The following is a 25,721-nucleotide window of genomic DNA, read 5'->3' on the forward strand; positions in this document are numbered from 1 at the left end:
TGAGGATGTAGATGGCGAACCTGTACTTTGGATTATGGGCTGCTGACGTTTTTGTACAGCTACTCGCTGACCCTTTAATTTGAAAAGAGTAGTTAAAATTAAAATTAGAAACAAAGGACATGGGAAACTCACGAAAGGAGAATTCATATTCAAGAAAAAAAAAAAAAAAACAGTACCAGTTAGCACTAATCAAAAATCTTACATTGGGGCGAAAATTAAAGAGCCACTTTAGCGGAAAAGGGAGCCACAAGAATATTTTTTTTTCACTTAGTCTTTGCTCCAGAAAGACAGTATACAGAAAGTACAACCCAGAGAGAATAGTATAAGAACAAAATTACAAAATAGACTAATAAGTGAAAACCAAATTTTAATAAATCAAAATCAAATTTGTTTTTATTCTTTTTAAATTTTGCTGGCTAGTATTGCACTATTAATGGCACATCAGGTTTTTCATTTATATTAGATTTCTTTCGTTAGAAAAATAACAAAATAATTATGCAAAATGTGCTTACGTATGAAAATACGAAGTAATTAAACCCCTTTTCTTTTTTACAAAGAGAAAATCTGTCACATTTTGCTTCGTAAAATTTTTAGTTTTTTTTATAGCAAAAGTGTTATCATTTTTCTCATTCAATCTTTATTATTATAGATTATTCTGATTTCAAATAATGAATGTTTAGAAGTAATCGTTAAGTACTCTTCACCAAAAATAAATTAAACAAGGGAAAAAAACATAAAGCCAATAATTGAAAAAAAAACTGAAAAAATGGGAGGAAGGGTAGGCAAAACTATGCAGTGAGCCGCAGACATGAAATTGCAAAACAAGGTATGGCCCCTAAGCTGCATAATCAATACATACGATTTATGGGCATTTTTTCCGTGGTCGATTTCAGGTTTTTTGGAACTACATTTTTTTAGGTTGTCTTAAATTTTTCTTTCCTGTGTTATGGGCTGTAGCTTTTTTGTTGTCCATTCTTATTTCATAAAATCAATCTATTTTTAAGTAAAATTCCCGGGAGAAACATTCTAAGAACAACTGTGATTGGTAATAACTACAGATTCGTTCCAGCGTAAATGAGATTGTCAAGAAGCGCTAACTCTTACGACAGCTACAAAAGAGTATCTCACACCTGCTACATAATTTTCATTCAAGACCAACAAAAGGGAAGGTTTATCGGGTCTAGATACTCGCCAAAATGAAAAAAAAGTCTTAAGGGTGTGATCCCCATAGCCCTACTGCGTGCATTTTATTACTATCACCGATCCCCCTCCCCTCCCAGAGCTTAGTCCCGGGTGCACCACTGATGTATAATAAGGGATTCAATTGTAACTATATAGCTTCAGCAGCTCTTTTTAAGCACCAGTTAACGTATTACTGAACAATTCATTCCTACATCATAAAAAAGAATTACTTAATTTTATATAACTGTATCTACACGCTTTTCATAATGTTAAGAACTCTATTTTGATCTTTCTATGCAAGATGATGTTATTACCATTTGCTACTACAATTTTGAACAAAAATGCAGTGTGTCGTAAGAAATGGACTATATTTTAAAAATAAATTTTTTAATTACAAAAACTTTTTAAATATATCAGTTTCCCTTAAAATGAGCCATTAAACAAATCTCTACGACGTTCCAGTGTCCAGCTATCTGCAAAAAAAACAACAACAAAAAACAAACAAATATGCTGTCGATGCAGAATATCGTGGTTTCAACCACTTTTCTTGATTTTCAAACTAATACATTTTCCTTGTTATTCAAGCCAAGGGACGGTAAGATTCTTATTTAGGGTTTCAAACAAGGCGGTTCTAATAGTGTAATTCTTGTTTTGATCTGACACTATTTCCAGGAGTTATGGGATATTATATATTTTTTAGTATTGGACGTGATCGTCTCTTAGTAGGTTGCTAGCAACCGCTGCAACTCGGAGAAGATTTCAAAAATACTTCCTTAAATTTAATCCACTTTTTCGAGTTATGTAATGCAATATTTTTAAAATACCATTTCATGATTTCAATGTCAAAAGGTGAACACAATCCGGGTTGCAGCGGTAGCTAGCAAACTAGTAAGAGACGATCACGTCCAATGTTAAGAAATATAAAAACCCATAGTTCCTAAAAAAGAAATCAGATCAAAACAAAAAGTACACCATTAGAACCGCCTTGTCCGAAACCCCTGTATAGGAAACTTTCTGTCCCTTGGCTTGAACAGCAAGGAAAATATATTGGCTTGAAAATCAAGAAAATTGACTTTTACCACGTTATTCACCCCAGACGGGATATTTTTTTTTCTTTTCTTTTTTTTGTATCCAGAGATAGCTTGGCACTGGAACATCGTAGAGGGTTGTTCAATAGCTCATTTTAAAGGAAATTAATTGGGTTAAAAAAATTTTGTAACTAACATAAATTATTTCTAAAAGAGAATAAATTTTTCCACCAAAAACTGCATTTTCGATGTCTTTTCACACTGCAGTCTTTCAAACGTAATCGTATACCAGCGGTAAGATTTGAACCCACGCCTCCGAAGAGACTGGTGGCTAACACCAGTGCCTCGGACCACTCGGCCAGGCTGCCTCTCATAAATAAATATATATGTGAATTTGGGTTGCAGCAGTAGCAAGCAACCTAGTAAGAAACGATCAGTCCAATGCTAAGAAATATAACAAAACTCCTAAAAATAGAGTCAGATCAAAACAAAAGTACATCATTAGAATTACCTTGTCTGAAACCCTACTAGATAAATAATGAATGTCATCATAGTTTTATACTAGAGCTATGACGTGAATAGAAAAACACGAAATTATGTTGTTGTTTCTGAAGACGTCATGAAATAATATCATTGCGCCATGACGTCATGAAATAAAATCATTACGTCATGACGTCATAATTACTATATAAGAAGCGTCAGAACTGTAAATGTTCTCATTCATAATTACATAATGGTTTCAATCAAGCAAGCTGCACGCAAGTTGAAAAAACAGTACTGCACAAATCCGGGTTGCAGCGGTAGCTAGCAACCTAGTAGGAGACGATCACGTCCAATGTTAAGAAATATAAAAACCCATAGTTCCTAACAGAGGAGTCAGATCAAAACAAAAAGTACACCATTAGAACTGCCTTGTCCAAAACCCCTGTATAGGAAACTTTCTGTCCCTTGGCTTGAACAGCAAGGGAAATATATTGGCTTGAAAATCAAGAAAAGTGGCAGCTACTACAACATTCTCCCCAAACGGGATATTTTTTTCTCTTTTCTTTTTTTTCCACAGATAGCTTGGCACTGGAACATCGTAGAGGGTTGTTCAATAGCTCATTTTAAAGGAAATTAACTGGGTTAAAAATCTATAGTAACTAAAATAAATTATTTCTAAAAGAGAATAAATTTTTCCACCAAAAACTGCATTTTTGATGTCTTTTCACACTATGATAATAGTTTTTTAATCCGGGTTACATAAAGGTTCGATCATCGAATTTTTACATTAAAGAACGAACTTTAGTCCATAGTTTATATTAAAGGACGATCATTAGAAAAGCACACCATTGCATATGTTGGACTGAGTTAGTTTTTCAGTTTAGAATCGCTAATATCAAGGAGGCACACTTGTGCCTCTATAAAGAGGCGACCCACCACAATGTTAAGCCATTTCAGGTCCTAGAGGTCGCAGAGAGACGGCGGTAATCGCACTTTGTAGCCCAAGCTCAAACTAAGAAACTTGCAAAATTTCATCCTCCTCCGACTTTATCTTCATGGGGTAAACTGGGCCGGAAGTTTCGACCCTCCCACCACAGCCCCCCTTTAATGTTGTCCGATTGGGCTGAAATTTAGAGGTTAAGCTTTCCTAGAACCCGGGAGCTTATCCTCGAAATTTCAGCTCAATCCGATCACTATTTCCCTGTTTTCAAAAAACCAGATATAGCCACTTAAAATTCATTTCGTTTTTTTTCTTAGCCACGCCTACAAGCCACTGTTGGCACCGGATGCGGGTGAATGAGGACTCGTTCGAAGCAGAGTTCGACCTGTTAGGGCCTTTTGATATTTTCAGACCAAAAAAATTATCCTCCGAATTTACATTTACGAAAAACCTCGTTTTGCTATAAGAACCCGCTATAAGCAGGCTAGCCCGCGAAAACGCGGGCTCGTTTTCCTATAAGAGCCCGCAAGCGACTTCCGGTCCTAGCGGTCGCAGAGAGACAGTTGCAACCGTATTTTGGAGCACCAGCTCAAGATAAAACATGTGCGCAAGTTCACCCCCCCTCAAATAGGCTACAGGAGGCCAACTTGTTCCCCTAACCATAGTTGACCAACTACAAGGTTAGGTAATGTAATGGCCGCGATGTTATTGTAGGATAGTGGTAATTACCGTGTTCAGCCCCAGCTCAAACCCGGGTTGCAGCGGTAGCTAGCAACCTAGTAAGACACGATCACGTCCAATGTTAAGAAATATAAAAACTCATAGTTCCTAACAAAGGAGTCAGATCAAAACAAAAAGTACACCAGTAGAACCGCCTTGTCCGAAACCCCTGTATAGGAAACTTTCTGTCCCTTGGCTTGAACAGCAAGGGAAATATATTGGCTTGAAAATCAAGAAAATTGACTTTAACCACGTTATTCTCCCCAAACGGGATATTTTTTTCTTTTTTTTTCTTTTCCACAGATAGCTTGGCACTGGAACATCGTAGAGTTGTTCAATAGCTCATTTTAAAGGAAATTAATTGGGTTAAAAATCTATAGTAACTAAAATAAATTATTTCTAATAGAGAATAAATTTTTCCACCAAAAACTGCATTTTTGATGTCTTTTCACACTGCAGTCTTTCAAACATAATCGTATACCAGTTATCCGGGTTGCAGCGGTAGCTAGCAACCTAGTAAGAGACGATCACGTCCAATGTTAAGAAATATAAAAACCCATAGTTCCTAACAAAAAAATCAGATCAAAACAAAAAGTACACCATTAGAACCGCCTTGTCCGAAACCCCTGTATAGGAAACTTTCTGTCCCTTGGCTTGAACAGCAAGGGAAATATATTGGCTTGAAAATCAAGAAAATTGACTATAACCTCGTTATTCTCCCCAAACGTGATATTTTTTTCTTTTTTTTTCTTTTTCTTTTCCACAGATAGCTTGGCACTGGAACATCGTAGATAGTTGTTCAATAGCTCATTTTAAAGGAAATTAATTGGGTTAAAAACCTTTTGTAACTAAAATAAATTATTTCTAAAAGAGAATAAATTTTTCCACCAAAAACTGCATTTTCGATGTCTTTTCACACTGCAGTCTTTCAAACATATTCGTATACCAGCGGTAAGATTTGAACCCACGCCTCCGAAGAGATTGGTGGCTAACACCAGTGCCTTGGACCACTCGGCCAGGCTGCCTCTCATAAATAAATATATATGTGAATTTGGGTTGCAGCAGTAGCTAGCAATCTAGTAAGAGACGATCAGTCCACTGCTAAGAAATATAACAAAAGTCCTAAAAATAGAGTAAGATCAAAACAAAAGTACATCATTAGAACTACCTTGTCCGAAACCCTACTAGATAAATAATGAATGTCGTAGCTTTATATTAGAGCTATGAAGTGAATAGAAAAACACGAAATTATATTGTTGTTTCTGATGACGTCATGAAATAATATCATTGCGCCTTGATGTCAATAAAATCATTACGCTGTGACGTCATAATTACTATATAGGAAGCGTCAGAACTGTAAATGTTCACATTCATAATTACATAATGGTTTCAGTCAAGCAAGCTGCACGCAAATTGAAAAAACAGTACTACACAAACAACAGAGATAGTATCTTGAAAAGAGAAAAGCAAAGGTATTCAACCGACCAGGCGCATCGAGAAGTAAAAATTGAGAGAGCAAAACAAAGGTATTCAACCGACCAGGCGTATCGAGAAGTAATAATTGAGAGAGCAAAACAAAGGTATTCAACCGACCAGGTGCATCGAGAAGTAAATATTGAGAGAGAAAAACAAAGGTATTCAACCGACCAGGCGTATCGAGAAGTAATAATTGAGAGAGCAAAACAAAGGTATTCAACCGACCAGGCGTATCGAGAAGTAATAATTGAGAGAGCAAAACAAAACAGCAAGATGTGTTATCACAATGATGAAGATTATAGACATGCAAAAATTCAGAAAGCCAAACAAAAGATCAAGGAGCGTTACTGGGGTGACGAAATCTTTAATGAAAAAATTAAATTCTCTGCGAGGTTGTACCGAAGAACGCATAAGGACAAAGGGAAAAATTAAATTCAGAAATACAAGAAGATGGCAAAAATGCAGGCTGATCTTTGTAAATTGAGAAACATTTTACGCATATTTTATCGGGATCACAAAAAGTATTCAAAATTACAGATTAAAGTTCTCTTTGAAAGAGCGGATGCTGTTGAAAAGTCGGCTAGAAATTCCTTGGCAAAGCTTCATAGTAATATCCAAAAGAAATGTTGTCAGTTTAACGAAAAGCTTCCAAGGTATGGATTGGCAACTGCGGAACAGTTTATAGATGCAATGGAAAATGTTCGACAACACAGTGAATATACGGAGGCGTACTTCTTAGAAAATTCGTATATTAATTTTGGAAGGAGCAATTGCAGTTTATGTAGCAGCAATAAAAATATATATACAAGCATACCTATCAACAGCGAAGGAAAAGCAATGTTTTTCAATTATGGCGAAAACGAGCCTGTTAGGGTTATTAGTAAATGTGTTTGTAAGACTAATGATTTAGAACAAATTCCTGGAACACCGACTCAAGAAAAAAGCATTTCTAACTGTGTTTTAAACAGTTCGTTTAGTTCTACTGAATATTTGGCAAAAAATTCTCTGTGTAGTAGAACAAACTGTCCTGAAAAGTACGAGACAACTATTGAAAAATGCTCTAAAACTAGATCTGACAAGGAAATTATGATGGCTGAAGTCACCTATAACAATCTGAGTAAACATTCAAAACCAAAAATTGGGCAGCAGGTTACTTGGCAATGTCACCCTGATATCTGCAAGCTCTATCCGACGGATATTGAATTATGTCAAATTCTTTTTGATATCCTTGAAAATAATATAGCATTAAAATTTTCAACTGACAAAGTGGTTAATTTCTACCTTGGCGGCTTGGATTATTGTGAAATCAATTACAGGGACACAAGAAAGCATGGGCATTCGTTATACTGTAGCCGAAATGAGGGATGTCAGAGCTATTTGCGTTCTCTAAGGGCACTAGCTCCACATTTTCCTGTCTTGAACTGTTTCATTAATAGCGTATATAAGGCAGTATCAAAATGTAAGATTATACAACTTATTAATCTACTAAAAGTCGAGGGCTCGTACAAGGAACTAAGTCATTACATAGAAGAAGTGTCATCCGGGTTGCAGCGGTAGCTAGCAATCCGGGTTGCAGCGGTAGCTAGCAACCTAGTAAGAGACGATCACGTCCAATGTTAAGAAATATAAAAACCCATAGTTCTTAAAAAAAGAGTCAGATCAAAACAAAAAGTACACCATTAGAACCGCCTTGTCCGAAACCCCTGTATAGTAAAATTTCTGTCCATTGGCTTGAACAGCAAGGGAAATATATTGGCTTGAAAATCAAGAAAAGTGGCAGCTACTACAACATTCTGCCTAAACGGGATATTTTTTTCTTTTTTTTTTCTTTTGTATCCAGAGATAGCTTGGCACTGGAACAACGTAGACGGTTGTTCCATAGCTCATTTTAAAGGAAATTAATTGGGTTAAAAATCTATAGTAACTAAAATAAATTATTTCTAAAAGAGAATAAATTTTTCCACCAAAAACTGCATTTTGATGTCTTTTCACACTGCAGTCTTTCAAACATAATCGTATACCAGCGGTAAGAATTGAACCCACGCCTCTGAAGAGACTGGTGGCTAACACCATTACATAAAGGCTCGATCATCGAATTTAAGCTAAAACTAAGTAAAGGACAATTATGCCTCCATATATTCAAATTGATGTATAAGATTTCCCATTACATCTGTAAACTTTTCCACAGTTGCCGGTCCATACCATGGAAGCTTTTCACTAAACATGCAACATTTCTTTTGGATATTACTATTAAGTTTTGCAAAATCATCTCTAGCTGACTTTTCAACAAATCTATTCTTTCAGAGATAATTTTAATCTTGAATTTTGAATATTTTTCGTAATCCCGGTAAAACATTCGTAAAATTTTTCTCAATTTACAAAGATCAGCCTGTGCGTTCATTGCAGCTTGTGTAAACTGCAAAAATATCCATGGTATCCGAGCAATAGTTTGAATATTTCAATACAAGCTAGAAAAATACCTTAAAATGTTAAAATTAGTTTTATTTTTGGTTAGGTTCTAACTACCCGATGTGGGATTGAGTATGTAGCTTAAGACCAAAAAATTCCATTTTTTAATATATTTTATTTTTCAGTTTAGAATCGCTAAAGTTATTATGTAAACTACAAAAATATTTATGATATCTGAGCAATAATTTTAATCTTTTAATTCAAACTAACAAAATACCCAAAAATTTAAAAATTAGTTTTACTTTTTGTTAGGTTATGGATACTCGATACGAGTCATAAGAAGTGTTCATCAGATGAAAAAATTATTTTTTCCGGGTTGCAGCGGTAGCTAGCAACCTAGTAAGAGACGATCACGTCCAATGTTAAGAAATATAAAAACTCATAGCTCCTAACAAAAGAGTCAGATCAAAACAAAAAGTATACCATTAGAACCGCCTTGTCCGAAACCCCTGCATAGGAAACTTTCTGTCCCTTGGCTTGAACAGCGAGGGAAATATATTAGTTTGAAAATCAAGAAAAGTGGCAGCTACTACAACATTCTGCCTAAACGGGATATTTTTTTTATTTTTTCTTTCTTTTCCACAGATAGCTTGGCACTGGAACATCGTAGAGGGTTGTTCAATAGCTCATTTTAAAGAAAATTAATTAGGTTAAAAATCAATAGTAACTAAAATAAATTATTTCTATAAGAGATCCGGGTTGCAGCGGTAGCTAGCAACCTAGTAAGAGACGATCACGTCCAATATTAAGAAATAAAAAAAAACCATAGCTCCTAAAAAAAGCAGTCAGATCAAAACAAAAAGTACACCATTAGAACCGCCTTGTCCGAAACCCCTGTATAGAAAACTTTCTGTCATTTGGCTTGAACAGCAAGAGAAATATATTGGCTTGAAAATCAAGATAAGTGGCAGCTACTACAGCATTCTGCCTAAACGGCATATTTTTTTCTGTCTTTTTTCTTTCTTTCTTTTCCACAGATATCTTGGCACTGGAACATCGTAGAAAGTTGTTCAATGGCTCATTTTAAAGGAAATTAATTGGGTTAAAAACTTTTTGTAACTAAAACAAATTATTTTAAAACAGGATAAATTTTTCTACTAAAAACTGTATTTTTGATGTCTTTCCATACTGCTCTCTTTTCAAAGACATTTGATTTTTGAAGCAATCAAACAATTCGTGGTAAGGTTGTATTTTAAACTTTATATTCCAAAGATAGCTTAGCACTGGAATATCGTAGAGAGTTGTTCAATGGATCATTTTAAATTAAATTAATAACATTCAAGGACGTATCCAAAGGGTTTAGTGGGTTTGAGGCCCCCCTCCCCCAAAATGTTTTTCAGATTCATAATAACGAATATAAAATGAATAAAACAAAGTTGAATATAAAAAAATATTTAAAAATGAATATGAACAACTTTTTTATGCGTTTTTGAAGTTTTTATTATAATAAAGAACGAATATTTTACCAATTATCTACTAATAACCATATATGACGTAATAAGTGACATGACGTAATATCTAAAACCTATTGTGTACTAATAACCATATATGACTTAATGAGCGACATGACGTAAAAATTGATAAAATTAATTTTTATTTTATTTTCGTTTTTAGTTCAGAATCGCTAAAGTTATAAACTGCAAAAATATTTATGGTTTCTGATCCGGGTTGCAGCGGTAGCTAGCAACCTAGTAAGAGACGATCACCTCCAATGTCAAGAAATATAAAACCCCCCAACTCCTAAAAAAAGAGTCAGATCAAAACAAAAAGTACACCATTAGAACCGCCTTGTCCGAATCCTCTATAAAGGAAACTTACCTCCCTTTGGCTTGAATAACAAAGAAAATATATTGGCTTGAAAATCAAGAAAATTGACTTTTACCACGTTATTCTCCACAAACGGGATATTTTTTTCTTTCCGCTTTTTCTTTCTGCTCAGCTAGCTGGGCACTGGAAAATCATAGAGAGCTGTATAATAGATCATTTTAATGGAAATTGCAACATCTAGTCACTTTTGTATTTAAAAATAAAATACTTTTTAAAGTATAATCAATTTTGTCAAAAAAATTGCATTTTTGATGTATTTTCATAATGCAGTCTTTTCAAATATATTTGAATTTTGAAGCAATAAAACAGTCCATGTAATGAACTCTATAGTAATAATAGCTACTTGTCTCAATAGTAACCGAAACTCCTGGAACCAAAATTTTCTTTTTTGGCTTTATCGCTAAAATTATTATGTAAACTGCAAAAATATTTATGATGCCTAATCAGTAATAGTAATTTTTTAATTTAAACAACAAAAATACATGAAAATTCTAAAATTAGTTTTGCTTTTTGTCTCCTGGAAGAAATTTTTTTTTCATCTCAGTTCAAATTTATTATTGTATCCTGTAACCCGTAAAGTACATATCTCCATATTATTGTCTCATAATTGCAATTATTTTAGTTTTCAGTCCAGAATAGTACAATAAAGAACGACACCTTGCCCATGTTAACTAAAACATAAATAGGGATTATGTAATTTCCAATAGTATCATGGCTGTAGAAATGGCTGAAACCTAGTTACAATAAAAAACGATCATTGGAATAACAAAAATTGAATACCTTTGGAATTAGCTAGCTACTTGATTATTTGAGACTCGTCTCTTACTATTTAAAAGAAGAAAAAGCCGTAGGCTTTTTCCTGTGTGTAATCAGTTTATTATCATAGGCAGCGCGCTAGCACTGCCTGAGTAAAGAACGATGTGGGCACAATGTGTTTTTTTCCGGGTTGCAGCGATAGCTAGCAACCTAGTAAGAGACGATCACGTCCAATGTTAAGAAATATAAAAACCCATAGTTCCTAACAAAAGAGTCAGATCAAAACAAAAAGTACACCATTAGAACCGCCTTGTCCGAAACCCCTGTATAGGAAACTTTCTGTCCCTTGGCTTGAACAGCAAGGGAAATGTATTGGCTTGAAAATCAAGAAAATCGACTTTAACCACGTTATTCTCCCCAAACGGGATATTTTTTTCTTTTTTCTTTTTTTGTATCCAGAGATAGCTTGGCACTGGAACATCGTAGATAGTTGTTCAATAGCTCATTTTAAAGGAAATTAATTGGGTTAAAAATCTAAAGTAACTAAAATAAATTATTTCTAAAAGAGAATAAATTTTTCCACCAAAAACTGCATTTTCGATGTCTTTTCACACTGCAGTCTTTCAAACATAATCGTATACCAGTGGTAAGATTTGAACCCACGCCTCCGAAGAGACTGGTGGCTAACACCAGTGCCTTGGACCACCCGGCCAGGCTGCCTCTTATAATTTGGGTTGCAGCATAGCTAGCAACCTAGCAAGAGACGATCAGTCCCATGCTAAGAAATATAAAAAACCAAAACTCCTAAAAATAGAGTCAGATCAAAACAAAAGTACATCATTAGAACTACCTTGTCTGAAACCCTACTAGATAAATAATGAATGTCATCAAAGTTTTTTATATTAGAGCTATGACGTGAATAGAAAAACACGAAAATATATTGTTGTTTCTGATGACGTCATGAAATAATATCATTGCGCCTTGACGTCATTTTTACATTAAGGAATCAACTTTAGCCCATAGTAACTGAAGTAATAAAAGGAAATTATTATATACATGATTATTTTAATCATATTTCTTAAGAAATCACCATAAGTAAAATTTTTCCTTAGTGGGAATCGAACTCGAGCCAACTGGGTAAGGGCCAGAGTCAGCTACCCTAACCATTAGACCATGTAAGATATATTAAGAAATCTGATTAATGAAGTTTTTGTTAAAGAACAGTATATTAAGGAACGAACTATAGCCCACAGTATTTTTATTATGCAAGATTTAACAGACAAGGACTGGATTTCTTCATTATTCTTGTTCCATATGTTAAAAACTCTCCCTGCCAGGGATTTGATCCCAGGCCTCCCATGTTGCAAGCAGGTATTCTTACCATTGAACCACCAGAAACTTACAATATAAATATTATACAAAACATGATATTAATCACGATTATTGTGGCAACAGCATCGGGTTGCATAGGTAGCTAGGAACCCAGTAAGAGACGATCCTATTAAGATACGATCACGTCTAATACTAAGAAATACAATAGCCCATAACTTCTAAAAATGGAACTGTCTTGTTCGAAAGCTCTATATAGGAAACTTACCGCCCCTTGGCTTGAATAACGAGGATAATCTATTGGTTTGAAAAACAAGAAAGTTTGCTTGAACTACAAAATTCTGCATCGACAGCATCTTTTTTTTTCTTTTTTCTCATCAGCTAGCGGGGCACTGGAACACCGTTAAGAGCTGTTTAATGGCTCATTTGAAAGGAAATCGATTTTTTAAAAACCTTTTGTTTATTATAAAGAACAAATTTTATAAAAGCTCCAAGCAATGAAATAGCTATAAATAATGACATTAGAGTTTATAAGGACGTTAGCGAAAAGCCTGATTTTGCATCACCCTCTGTTAAAAAACAAAGGTTTGGCGTTATGTTTTTCATAATGACAAAAGACAAGCCAAGGCAAAAGTTAAAGGTCCAATAATTTATAATAAGGAACGAACTCTTGCCTATACTATCTTGCAGGTTGCAGCGGTAGCTAGGAACCTAATAAGAGACGATCACGTCCAATATTAAGAAATATAAAAACCACTAATTCCTAAAAAAATTCAGATCACAACAAAAAGTACACCATTAGAACCGCCTTGTCCAAAACCCCTGTACAGGAAACTTACGGCCCTTTGGCTTGAATAACAAAGAAAATATATTGGCTTGAAAATCAAGAAAATTGACTTTAACCACGTTATTCTCCACAAACGGGATATTTTTTACTTTCCTCTTTTTATTTCTCCTCAGCTAGCTGGGCACTGGAAAATCATAGAGAGCTGTATAATAGCTCATTTTAAAAGAAATCCGGGTTGCAGCGGTAGCTAGCAACCTAGTAAGAGACGATCACGTCCAATGTTAAGAAATATAAAAACCCATAGTTCTTAACAAAGGAGTCAGATCAAAACAAAAAAGTACACCATTAGAACCGCCTAGTCCACAACCCCTGTATAGGAAACTTTATGTCCCTTGGCTTGAACAGCAAGGGGAATATATTGGCTTGAAAATCAAGAAAAGTGGTGGCTACTACAACATTCTGCCTAAACAGGATATTTTTTTTCTTTCTTTTCCACAGATAGCTTGGCACTGGAACATCGTAGAGGGTTGTTCAATAGCTCATTTTAAAGGAAATTAATTGGGTTAAAAATCTATAGTAACTAAAATAATTTATTTCTTAAAGAGAATAAATTTTTCCACCAAAAACTGCATTTTTGATGTCTTTTCACACTGCAGCATTTCAAACATAATCGTGTACCAGCAGTAAGATTTGAACCCACGCCTTCGAAGAGACTGGTGGCTAACACCAGTGCCTTGGACCACTCGGCCAGGCTGCCTCTCATAATTTGGGTTGCAGCAGTAGCTAGCAACCTAGTAAGAGACGATCAGTCCAATACTAAGAAATATAAAAACCCAAAACTCCTAAAAATAGAGTAAGATCAAAACAAAAGTACATCATTAGAACTACCTTGTCTGAAACCCTACTAGATAAATAATGAATGTCGTCATAGTTTTATATTAGACCTATGACGTGAATAGAATCCGGGTTGCAGCGGTAGCTAGCAACCTAGTAAGAGACGATCACGTCCAATGTTAAGAAATGTAAAAACCCATAGTTCCTAAAAAAGTTATAATAAAGAACGACCTCTTGCCTATACTAAATTTTATACGCCACTTAATTATAGTGTAGGTTAGTAATTCAACAGATAGCTTGGCACTGGAACATCTTAGAGAGTTGTTCAATGGCTCATTTTAAAGGAAATTAAGGGGTTTAAAAACCTTTTGTAATTAAAACAAATTATTTGTATTACATTAAGAAATTTTAATTATCATCATAAGTAAACATTTCCCATACAGAAATTGAACTCAATCCGGGTTGCAGTGGTAGCTAGCATGCTAGTAAGAGACGATCACGTCCAATGTTATAAAGAATAATAAGGAACAATAAGGAACGAACTGTAACCTATAGTAACTTAAGCATTAAATCAAACAGTTTGTGGTCATAATAATGAGTGTAATGGCTCATTTTAAAGGAAACTGCTGCATATAAAAACCTTTTATAATTAATTACATTAAAATACCATCATTGGAATAACAAACAATTACATACATTTGAATTAGTTAGCTATTTGATTGTTTTATGTTCGTCTCTTACTATTTCAAAGAAGAAAAAGCAGTAGGCTTTTTCCTGTTTGTAATCAGTTCATGATCCAGGTTGCAGAGGTAGTTATTGTAAAGAACGAATTCTAGGCCATAGTAACTAATTTGGTTTGAAAATCCGGGTTGCAGCGGTAGCTAGCAACCTAGTAAAAGACGATCACGTCCAATGTTAAGAAATATAAAAACCCATAGCTCCTAAAAAAGGAATGACATCAAAACAAAAAATACACCATTAGAACCGCTTTGTCCGAAACCCCTATATAGGAAACATTCTGTCATTTGGCTTGAACAGCAAGGGAAATATATTGGCTTGAAAATCAAAAAAATTGATTTTAACCACATAATTCTCCACAAACGGCATAGTTTTTTCTTTCTTTTTTTTCTTTTCCCCAGATAGCTTGGCACTGGAACATCGTAGAGAGTTGTTCAATCGCTCATTTTAAAGGAAATTAATTGCGTTAAAAATCTTTTGGTAGTCCAATATTTGCAATGGTATGTTCTTTGAATGATCGTCATTTAATGTAAACTTTTTTTAGGAGTTAGGTTCACATATATATGTGAATTTGGGTCTTTACTGTAAACAAGAAAAAAAATATCCCGTTTAGGCAGAATGTTGTAGTAGCTGTGCTGCAACCCGGATTTTCAAGCCAGTATATTTCCCTTGTTGTTCAAGCCAAGGGACAGAAAGTTTCCTATTTAGGTGTTTAAGACAAGGCGGTTCTAATCATGTACTTTTTATTCTGATCTGATTCTATTTTTAGGAGTTATGGGTGATTGCATTTCTTAACATTGGACATGATCGTCTCTTACTATAATACCGCTGCAACCCGGATGATGTGTGTTGCGTCATCATGCATATAATGTCGTTCTTTAATATAAATTTTATATTTCTTAACATTGGACGTGATTGTCTCTTACTAGATTGCTAGCTACCGCTGCAACCTGGATTACATACAGGAAAAAGCCTATGGCTTTTTCTTCTTTTAAATAGTAAGAGACGAACCTCAAACGATCGAGTAGCTAACTAAGTCCAATTTTATGCAATAATTTTTTTATTCCAATAATCGTCTTTTAATGTAATTTATTTTCTGTTTGTGTTGCATGGCTGAGAAATTGTGGGAACCAGATAAAATATAAACTCAGTTTATACTGACGGCTACTGACATTACGGCTACATTGGTTGGTAGTGTTGTTCTCTTATATCCAGGGATGCCACAATCCAAGATTAATCCCGATATTCTGGGAATTTTTTGCGGTTTGGGATTTTTTTTTCGTGTCCGGTTTTTTCGGGATTTTTTGCTAAAAACCGAGTTATAATAAAGAACGACCTCTTGCCTATACTAAATTTTATACGCCACTTAATTATAGTATAGGTTAGTATTTCCACAAATAGCTTGGCAGTGGAATCCGGGTTGCAGCGGTAGCTAGCAACCTAGTAAGAGACGATCACCTCCAATGTCAAGAAATATAAATATAGTAAAGATCCAACTCTTCCCTATACTAACTTGCATACGCAACTTCACTACAGTATTTATATTTTTACATTAAAAGACGATCACTGAAATAACAAACCCTTCCATACATTGGACTTAGTTAGCTACTTGATTGTTTGAGTTTCGTCTCTTACTATTTAAAAGAAGAAAAAGCCGTAGGCTTTTTTCTGTTTGTATTTATAGTTAAAAAACGAACTCAAATCCAAAGAAACTGAACACTGTGGTTCATTCATATTATCTTCATTATTTTAGCTAGAATGTAAATAAACAATCGAATTTTTACATTACAGAACGAACTTTAGTCCATAGTTTATATTATCCGGGTTGCAGCGGTAGCTAGCAACCTAGTAAGAGACGATCACGTTCAATGTTAAGAAATATAAAAACCCATAGTTCCTAACATAGGAGTCAGATCAAAACAAAAAGTACCTCATTAGAACCGCCTTGTTCGAAACCTCTATAAAGGATACTTACCGCCCTTTGGCTTGAATAACAAAGAAAATATATTGGCTTGAAAATCAAGCGAATTGACTTTTACCACGTTATTCTCCACAAACGGGATATTTTTTCTCTTTTCTTTTGTATCCAGAGATAGCTTGGCACTGGAACATCGTAGAGGGTTGTTCAATAGCTCATTTTAAAGGAAATTAATTGGGTTAAAAACCTTCTGTAACTAAAATAAATTATTTCTAAAAGAGAATAAATTTTTCCACCAAAAACTGCATTTTCGATGTCTTTTCACACTGCAGTCTTTCAAACATAATCGTATCCAAGTTGCAGCGGTAGCTAGCAACCTAGTAAGAGACGATCACGTCCAATGTTAAGAAATATAAAAACCCATAGTTCCTAACAAAGGAGTCAGATCAAAACAAAAAGTACACCATTAGAACCGCCTTGTCCGAAAACCCTGTATAGGAAGCTTTCTGTCCCTTGGCTTGAACAGCAAGGGAAATATAAAGCTTGAAAATCAAGAAAATTGACTTTAACCACGTTATTCTCCACAAACGGGATATTTTTTTCTCTTTTCTTTTTTTGTATCCAGAGATAGCTTGGCACTGGAACATCGTAGAGGGTTGTTCAATAGCTAATAATAATAATAAATTATTTCTAAAAGAGAATAAATTTTTCCACCAAAAACTGCATTTTCGATGTCTTTTCACACTGCAGTCTTTCAAACATAATCGTATACCAGCGGTAAGATTTGAACCCACGCCTCCGAAGAGACTGGTGGCTAACACCAGTGCCTTGGACCACTCGGCCAGGCTGCCTCTCATAAATAAATATATATGTGAATTTGGGTTGCAGCAGTAGCTAGCAACCTAGTAAGAGACGATCAGTCCAATGCTAAGAAATATAACAAAACTCCTAAAAATAGTGTCAGATCAAAACACAAGTACATCATTAGAATTACCTTGTCTGAAACCCTACTACATAAATAATGAATTTCATCATAGTTTTATGTTAGATCTATGACGTGAATAGAAAAACACGGAATTATATTGTTGTTTCTGAAGACGTCATGAAATAATATCATTGCGCTATGACGTCAATAAAATCATTGCGCCGTGACGTCATAATTACTATATAAGAAGCGTCAGAACTGTAAATGTTCTCATTCATAACTACATAATGGTTTCAATCAAGCAAGCTGCATGCAAGTTGAAAAAACAGTACTACACAAACAACAGAGATAGTATCTTGAAAAGAAAAAAGCAAAGTTATTCAACCGACCAGGTGTATCGACAAGTAATAATTGAGAGAGCAAAACAAAGGTATTCAACCGACCAGGCGTATCGAGAAGTAATAATTGAGAGAGCAAAACAAAACGGCAAGATGTGTTATCACAATGATGAAGATTATAGACATGCAAAAATCTAGACAGCCAAACAAAAGTTCAAGGAGAGTTATCACAATGATGAAGATTACCGCATCAAATATAAGAAAAACCAAAAGAAAAGGTATTCAACCGTCCAGGTGTATCGAGAAGTAAAAATTGAGACAGCCAAACAAAAGATCAAGGAGCGATACTGGGGTGACAAAATCTATAATGAAAAAATTAAATTTTCTGCGAGGTTGTACCGATTTACAGTAAAGAACGATCTCTCATCCATAGTAACTGATAAATGGTGGTTCCAGGGGTAGTTACTTGAGGTATGTCTCTTACTATTTCAAAGAAGAAAAAGCCGTAGGCTTTTTCCTGTTTGTAATGATATCCGGGTTGCAGCGGTAGCTAGTCCGGGTTGCAGCGGTAGCTAGCAACCTAGTAAGAGACGATCACGTCCAATGTTAAGAAATATAAAAGCCCATAGTTCCTAACAAAGGAGTCAGATCAAAACAAAAAGTACACCATTAGAACCGCCTTGTTCGAAACCCCTGTATAGAAAACTTTCTGTCCCTTGGCTTGAACAGCACGGGAAATATATTGGCTTGAAAATCAAGAAAAGTGGCAGCTGCTACAACATTCTGCCTAAACGGGATATTTTTTTCTTTCTTTTTTTCTTTTTTTCTTTTCCACAGATAGCTTGGCACTGGAACATCGTAGAGGGTTGTTCAATAGCTCATTTTAAAGGAAATTAATTGGGTTAAAAACATTTTGTAACTAAAATAAATTATTTCTAAAAGAGAATAAATTTTTCCACCAAAAACTGCATTTTCGATGTCTTTTCACACTGCAGTCTTTCAAACATTATCGCATACCAGCGGTAAGATTTGAACCCACGCCTCCGAAGAGACTGGTAGCTAACACCAGTGCCTTGTACCACTCGGCCAGGTTGCCTCTCATAAATAACTATATATGTGAATCTGGGTTGCAGCAGTAGCTAGCAACCTAGTAAGAGACGATCAGTCCAATGCTAAAAAATATAACAAAACTCCTAAAAATAGAGTAAAATCAAAACAAAAGTACATCATTAGAATTACCTTGTCTGAAACCCTACTAGATAAATATTGAATGTCGTCATAGTTTTATATTAGAGCTATGACGTGAATAGAAAAACACGAAATTATATTGTTGTTTCTGAAGACGTCATGAAATAATATCATTGCGCTATGACGTCAATAAAATCATTACGCTGTGACGTCATAATTACTATATAAGAAGCGTCAGAACTGTAAATGTTCACATTAATAGTTACATAATGGTTTCAATGATGCAAGCTGCACGCAAATTGAAAAAACAGTACTACACAAACATATCCGGGTTGCAGCGGTAGCTAGCAACCTAGTAAGAGACGATCACGTCCAATGTTAAGAAATATAAAAACCCCTAACTCCTAAAAACAGAGTCAGATCAAAACAAAAAGTACACCATTAGAACCGCCTTGTCCGAAACCCCTATAGAGGAAACTTACCGCCCTGCGGCTTGAATAACAAAGAAAATATATTGGCTTGATAATCAAGAAAATTGCCTTTAACCACGTTATTCTCCACTGGCACTGGAACATCGTAGAGAGTTGTTCAATGGCTCATTTTAAAGGAAATCTCTAGATCTAGCGCTATTTGTACTTTATTTTTTTAATTAATTCTTTTTACGAAAAACTTAATTTTTTATATACAATATTAAACAATGACGTCATAGTCTTTGGAAGTAGTTAGTACATAAAGTCTGGATCATCGAATTAAAGCTGAAACTAAGTAAAGAACAATTATGCCTCCATATATTCACAGTGATCTATAAAATTTCCCATTAAATCTATAAACTGTTCAACAGTTGCCGGTTCATACCTTGGAAGCTTTTCACTAAACATGAAACATTTCTTTTGGATATTACTATGAAGTTTTGCGAAAGCATCTCTAGCTGACTTTTCAACAAAATCCATTCTTTCAGAGATAATTTTAATCTTTAATTTTGAATATTTTTCGTAATCCCGGTAAAAAATTCTTAAAATTTTTCTAAATTTACTAAGATCAGCCAGCATTGTTGCCATGTTTTTGGACATCTGAATCTAATTTTTAATTTTGCCCCTTATGCGTTCTTTGCAGCTTGTGTAAACTGCAAAATATCCATGGTATCCGAGCAATAGTTTGAATATTTCAATTCAAGCTATAAAAATACCTGAAAATGTTAAAATTAGTTTTATTTTTAGTTAGGTTCTAACTACCCGATGTGGAATTTACTATGTATTTTCAGACCAAAAAATTCAATTTTTTAATATATTTCATTTTTCAGTTTAGAATCGCTAAAGTTATTATGTAAACTGCAAAAATATTTATGATATATGAGCAATAATTTTTTGGTCTGACTATACCAAAAAACTATACAAAAAACAGAGACAACATCTTGAAAAGAGAAAAGCAAAGGTATTCAACTGACAAGGCGTATCGAGATGCGAAAATTGAGAGAGCCAAACAAAAGAGTAAGGAACGGTATGATAACGATAAAGATTACCGAAACAAACATAAGAAAAAAGTTGCTACCAGAATAATGGGTAGATACTGGGGTGACAAAAGCTATAATGAAAAAATTAAATTCTCTGCGAGGTTGTACCGAAGAACGCATAAGGACAAAGGGAAAAATTACATTCAGAAATACAAGAAGATGGCAAAAATGAAGGCTGATCTTTGTAAATTGAGAAACATTTTACGCATGTTTTATCGGGATCATGAAAAGTATTCAAAATTACAGATTAAAATTCTCTTTGAAAGAGCGGATGCTGTTGAAAAGTCGGCTAGAAATTCTTTGGCAAAGCTTCATAGTAATATCCAAAAGAAATGTTGTCAGTTTAACGAAAAGCTTCCAAGGTATGGATTGGCAACTGCGGAACAGTTTATAGATGCAATGGAAAATGTCCGACAACACAGTGAATATACGGAGGCGTATTTCTTAGAAAATTCGTATATTAATTTTGGAAGGAGCAATTGCAGTTTATGTAGCAGCAATAAAAATATATATATACAAGCATACCTATCAACAGCGAAGGAAAAGCAATGTTTTTCAATTATGGCGAAAACGAGCCTGTTAGGGTTATTAGTAAATGTGTTTGTAAGACTAATGATTTAGAACAAATTCCTGGAACACCGACTCAAGAAAAAAGCATTTCTAACTGTGTTTTAAACAGTTCGTTTAGTTCTACTGAATATTTGGCAAAAAATTATCTGTGTAGTAGAACACAATGTCCTGAAAAGTACGAGACAACTATTGAAAAATGCTCTAAAACTAGATCTGACAAGGAAATTATGATGGCTGAAGTCACCTATAACAATCTGAGTAAACATTCAAAACCAAAAATTGGGCAGCAGGTTACTTGGCAATGTCACCCTGATATCTGCAAGCTGTATCCGACCGATATTGAATTATGTCAAATTCTTTTTGATATCCTTGAAAATAATATAGCATTAAAATTTTCAACTGACAAAGCGGTTAATTTCTACCTTGGCGGCTTGGATTATTGTGAAATCAATTACAGGGACACAAGAAAGCATGGGCATTCGTTATACTGTAGCCCAAATGAGGGATGTCAGAGCTATTTGCGTTCTCTAAGGGCACTAGCTCCACATTTTCCTGTCTTGAACTGTTTCATTAATAGCGTATATAAGGCAGTATCAAAATGTAAGATTATACAACATATTAATCTACTAAAAGTCGAGGGTTCGTACAAGGAACTAAGTCATTACATAGAAGAATACAATAAAGAACGACACCTTGCCCATGTTAACTAAAACATAAATAGGGATTATGTAATTTCCAATAGTATCATGGCTGTAGAGATGGCTGAAACCTAGTTACAATAAAAAACGATCATTGGAATAACAAAAATTGCATACCTTTGGAATTAGCTAGCTACTTGATTATTTGAGACTCGTCTCTTACTATTTAAAAGAAGAAAAAGCCGTAGGCTTTTTCCTGTTAGTAATCAGTTTATTATCATAGGCAGCGCGCTAGCACTGCCTGAGTAAAGAACGATGTGGGCACAATGTGTTTTTTTTCCGGGTTGCAGCGAAGCTAGCAACCTAGTAAGAGACGATCACGTCCAATGTTAAGAAATATAAAAACCCACAGTTCCTAACAAAGGAGTCAGATCAAAACAAAAAGTACACCATTAGAACCGCCTTGTCCGAAACCCCTGTATAGGAAACTTTCTGTCCCTTGGCTTGAACAGCAAGGGAAATATATTGGCTTGAAAATCAAGAAAATTGACTTTAACCACGTTATTCTCCCCAAACGGGATATTTTTTCTCTCTTTTTTTCTTTTCCACAGATAGCTTGGCACTGGAACATCGTAGAGGGTTGTTCAATAGCTCATTTTAAAGGAAATTAATTGGGTTAAAAATCTATAGTAACTAAAATAAATTATTTCTAAAAGAGAATAAATTTTTCCACCAAAAACTGCATTTTTGATGTCTTTTCACACTGCAGTCTTTCAAACATAATAGTATACCAGTTATCCGGGTTGCAGCGGTAGCTAGCAACCTAGTAAGAGACGATCACGTCCAATGTTAAGAAATATAAAAACCCATAGTTCCTAACAAAGAAATCAGATCAAAACAAAAAGTACACCATTAGAACCGCCTTGTCCGAAACCCCTGTATAGGAAACTTTCTGTCCCTTGGCTTGAACAGCAAGGGAAATATATTGGCTTGAAAATCAAGAAAATTGACTTTAACCACGTTATTCTCCCCAAACGGGATATTTTTTTCTTTTTTTTTCTTTTTCTTTTCTACAGATAGCTTGGCACTGGAACATCGTAGATAGTTGTTCAATAGCTCATTTTAAAGGAAATTAATTGGGTTAAAAACCTTTTGTAACTAAAATAAATTATTTCTAAAAGAGAATAAATTTTTCCACCAAAAACTGCATTTTCGATGTCTTTTCACACTGCAGTCTTTCAAACATATTCGTATACCAGCGGTAAGATTTGAACCCACGCCTCCGAAGAGATTGGTGGCTAACACCAGTGCCTTGGACCACTCGGCCAGGCTGCCTCTCATAAATAAATATATATGTGAATTTGGGTTGCAGCAGTAGCTAGCAATCTAGTAAGAGACGATCAGTCCAATGCTAAGAAATATAACAAAAGTCCTAAAAATAGAGTAAGATCAAAACAAAAGTACATCATTAGAACTACCTTGTCTGAAACCCTACTAGATAAATAATAAATGTCGTAGCTTTATATTAGAGCTATGAAGTGAATAGAAAAACACGAAATTATATTGTTGTTTCTGATGACGTCATGAAATAATATCATTGCGCCTTGACGTCAATAAAATCATTACGCTGTGACGTCATAATTACTATATAGGAAGCGTCAGAACTGTAAATGTTCACATTCATAATTACATAATGGTTTCAGTCAAGCAAGCTGCACGCAAATTGAAAAAACAGTACTACACAAACAACAGAGATAGTATCTTGAAAAGAGAAAAGCAAAGGTATTCAACCGACCAGGCGCATCGAGAAGTAAATATTGAGAGAGCAAAACAAAGGTATTCAACCGACCAGGCGTATCGAGAAGTAATAATTGAGAGAGCAAAACAAAGGTATTCAACCGACCAGGAGCATCGAGAAGTAATTATTGAGAGAGCAAAACAAAGGTATTCAACCGACCAGGCGTATCGAGAAGTAATAATTGAGGGAGCAAAACAAAGATATTCAACCGACCAGGCGTATCGAGAAGTAATAATTGAGAGAGCAAAACAAAACAGCAAGATGTGTTATCACAATGATGAAGATTATAGACATGCAAAAATTGAGACAGCCAAACAAAAGATCAAGGAGCGTTACTGGGGTGACAAAATCTATAATGAAAAAATTAAATTCTCTGCGAGGTTGTACCGAAGAACGCATAAGGACAAAGGGAAAAATTACATTCAGAAATACAAGAAGATGGCAAAAATGCAGGCTGATCTTTGTAAATTGAGAAACATTTTACGCATGTTTTATCGGGATCACAAAAAGTATTCAAAATTACAGATTAAAGTTCTCTTTGAAAGAGCGGATGCTGTTGAAAAGTCAGCTAGAAATTCCTTGGCAAAGCTCCATAGTAATATCCAAAAGAAATGTTGTCAGTTTAACGAAAAGCTTCCAAGGTATGGATTGGCAACTGCGGAACAGTTTATAGATGCAATGGAAAATGTTCGACAACGCAGTGAATATACGGAGGCGTACTTCTTAGAAAATTCGTATATTAATTTGGGAAGGAGCAATTGCAGTTTATGTAGCAGCAATAAAAATATATATACAAGCATACCTATCAACAGCGAAGGAAAAGCAATGTTTTTCAATTATGGCGAAAACGAGCCTGTTAGGGTTATTAGTAAATGTGTTTGTAAGACTAATGATTTAGAACAAATTCCTGGAACACCGACTCAAGAAAAAAGCATTTCTAACTGTGTTTTAAACAGTTCGTTTAGTTCTACTGAATATTTGGCAAAAAATTCTCTGTGTAGTAGAACAAACTGTCCTGAAAAGTACGAGACAACTATTGAAAAATGCTCTAAAACTAGATCTGACAAGGAAATTATGATGGCTGAAGTCACCTATAACAATCTGAGTAAACATTCAAAACCAAAAATTGGGCAGCAGGTTACTTGGCAATGTTATACAACAATAAAAAACGATCATTGGAATAACAAAAATTGCATACCTTTGGAATTAGCTAGCTACTTGATTATTTGAGACTCGTCTCTTACTATTTAAAAGAAGAAAAAGCCGTAGGCTTTTTCCTGTGTGTAATCAGTTTATTATCATAGGCAGCGCGCTAGCACTGCCTGAGTAAAGAACGATGTGGGCACAATGTGTTTTTTTCCGGGTTGCAGCGATAGCTAGCAACCTAGTAAGAGACGATCACGTCCAATGTTAAGAAATATAAAAACCCATAGTTCCTAAAAAAGGAGTCAGATCAAAACAAAAAGTACACCATTAGAACCGCCTTGTCCGAAACCCCTGTATAGGAAACTTTCTGTCCCTTGGCTTGATTATAATAAAGATCGAACTCTTCCCTATACTAACTTGCATACGCAACTTCACTATAGTTAAGATTACAGTATTTATATTATGCATCATTATAAATTATAAAAGGTTCAAATGTTCGAAGATTATAGAGTTAAAAATTTTCCCACCCCGGGAATCGAACCCGAGCCTGTTAAGTGAAAGTTAACTATCCTAGCCACTAGACCATATTGAACCATAAAGAAGTATGATTTAAGAGCCATATGCGTATTATTATTTCACCATACCAATTATAATAAGGCCAAAACAAAATCGTCGACTTGCAACCTTACTTTTGACACATTAGTTAAATCTTCATCAGGCTTAAAAAAGGTTTTGCTAGTTTTACATGAAAGAACGAACCTTAGTCCATATACAATAAAGAACGACACCTTGCCCATGTTAACTAAAACATAAATAGGGATTATGTAATTTCCAATAGTATCATGGCTGTAGAGATGGCTGAAACCTAGTTACAATAAAAAACGATCATTGGAATAACAAAAATTGAATACCTTTGGAATTAGCTAGCTACTTGATTATTTGAGACTCGTCTCTTACTATTTAAAAGAAGAAAAAGCCGTAGGCTTTTTCCTGTGTGTAATCAGTGTATTATCATAGGCAACGCACTAGCACTGCCTGAGTAAAGAACGATGTAGGCACAATGTGTTTTTTTTCTGGGTTGCAGCGATAGCTAGCAACCTCCAGGTTGCGGCGATAGCTAG

General features: G+C 34.8%; 1 protein-coding gene across 4 annotated transcripts in view; it reads right to left on the bottom strand.

Moving 5' to 3' along the window:
* Window positions 1-25,721, bottom strand: part of LOC148952904 (uncharacterized) — a 175,392-nt gene that overhangs the window by 70,272 nt on the left and 79,399 nt on the right. For all 4 annotated transcript variants that reach the window (XM_089088156.1, XM_089088153.1, XM_089088152.1 and 1 more), the window contains one exon: window positions 1-72. This exon is cut by the window's left edge and continues 60 nt beyond it. In XM_089088156.1, the coding sequence (XP_088944282.1) occupies window positions 1-72 (72 nt within the window). The remainder of the gene's footprint in view (window positions 73-25,721) is intronic.

This window comes from Artemia sp. Qi Xiang Cuo, chromosome 4, assembly GCF_049724085.1.
Source record: "Artemia sp. Qi Xiang Cuo chromosome 4, ASM4972408v1, whole genome shotgun sequence".
Lineage (NCBI taxonomy): Eukaryota > Metazoa > Arthropoda > Branchiopoda > Anostraca > Artemiidae > Artemia > Artemia sp. Qi Xiang Cuo.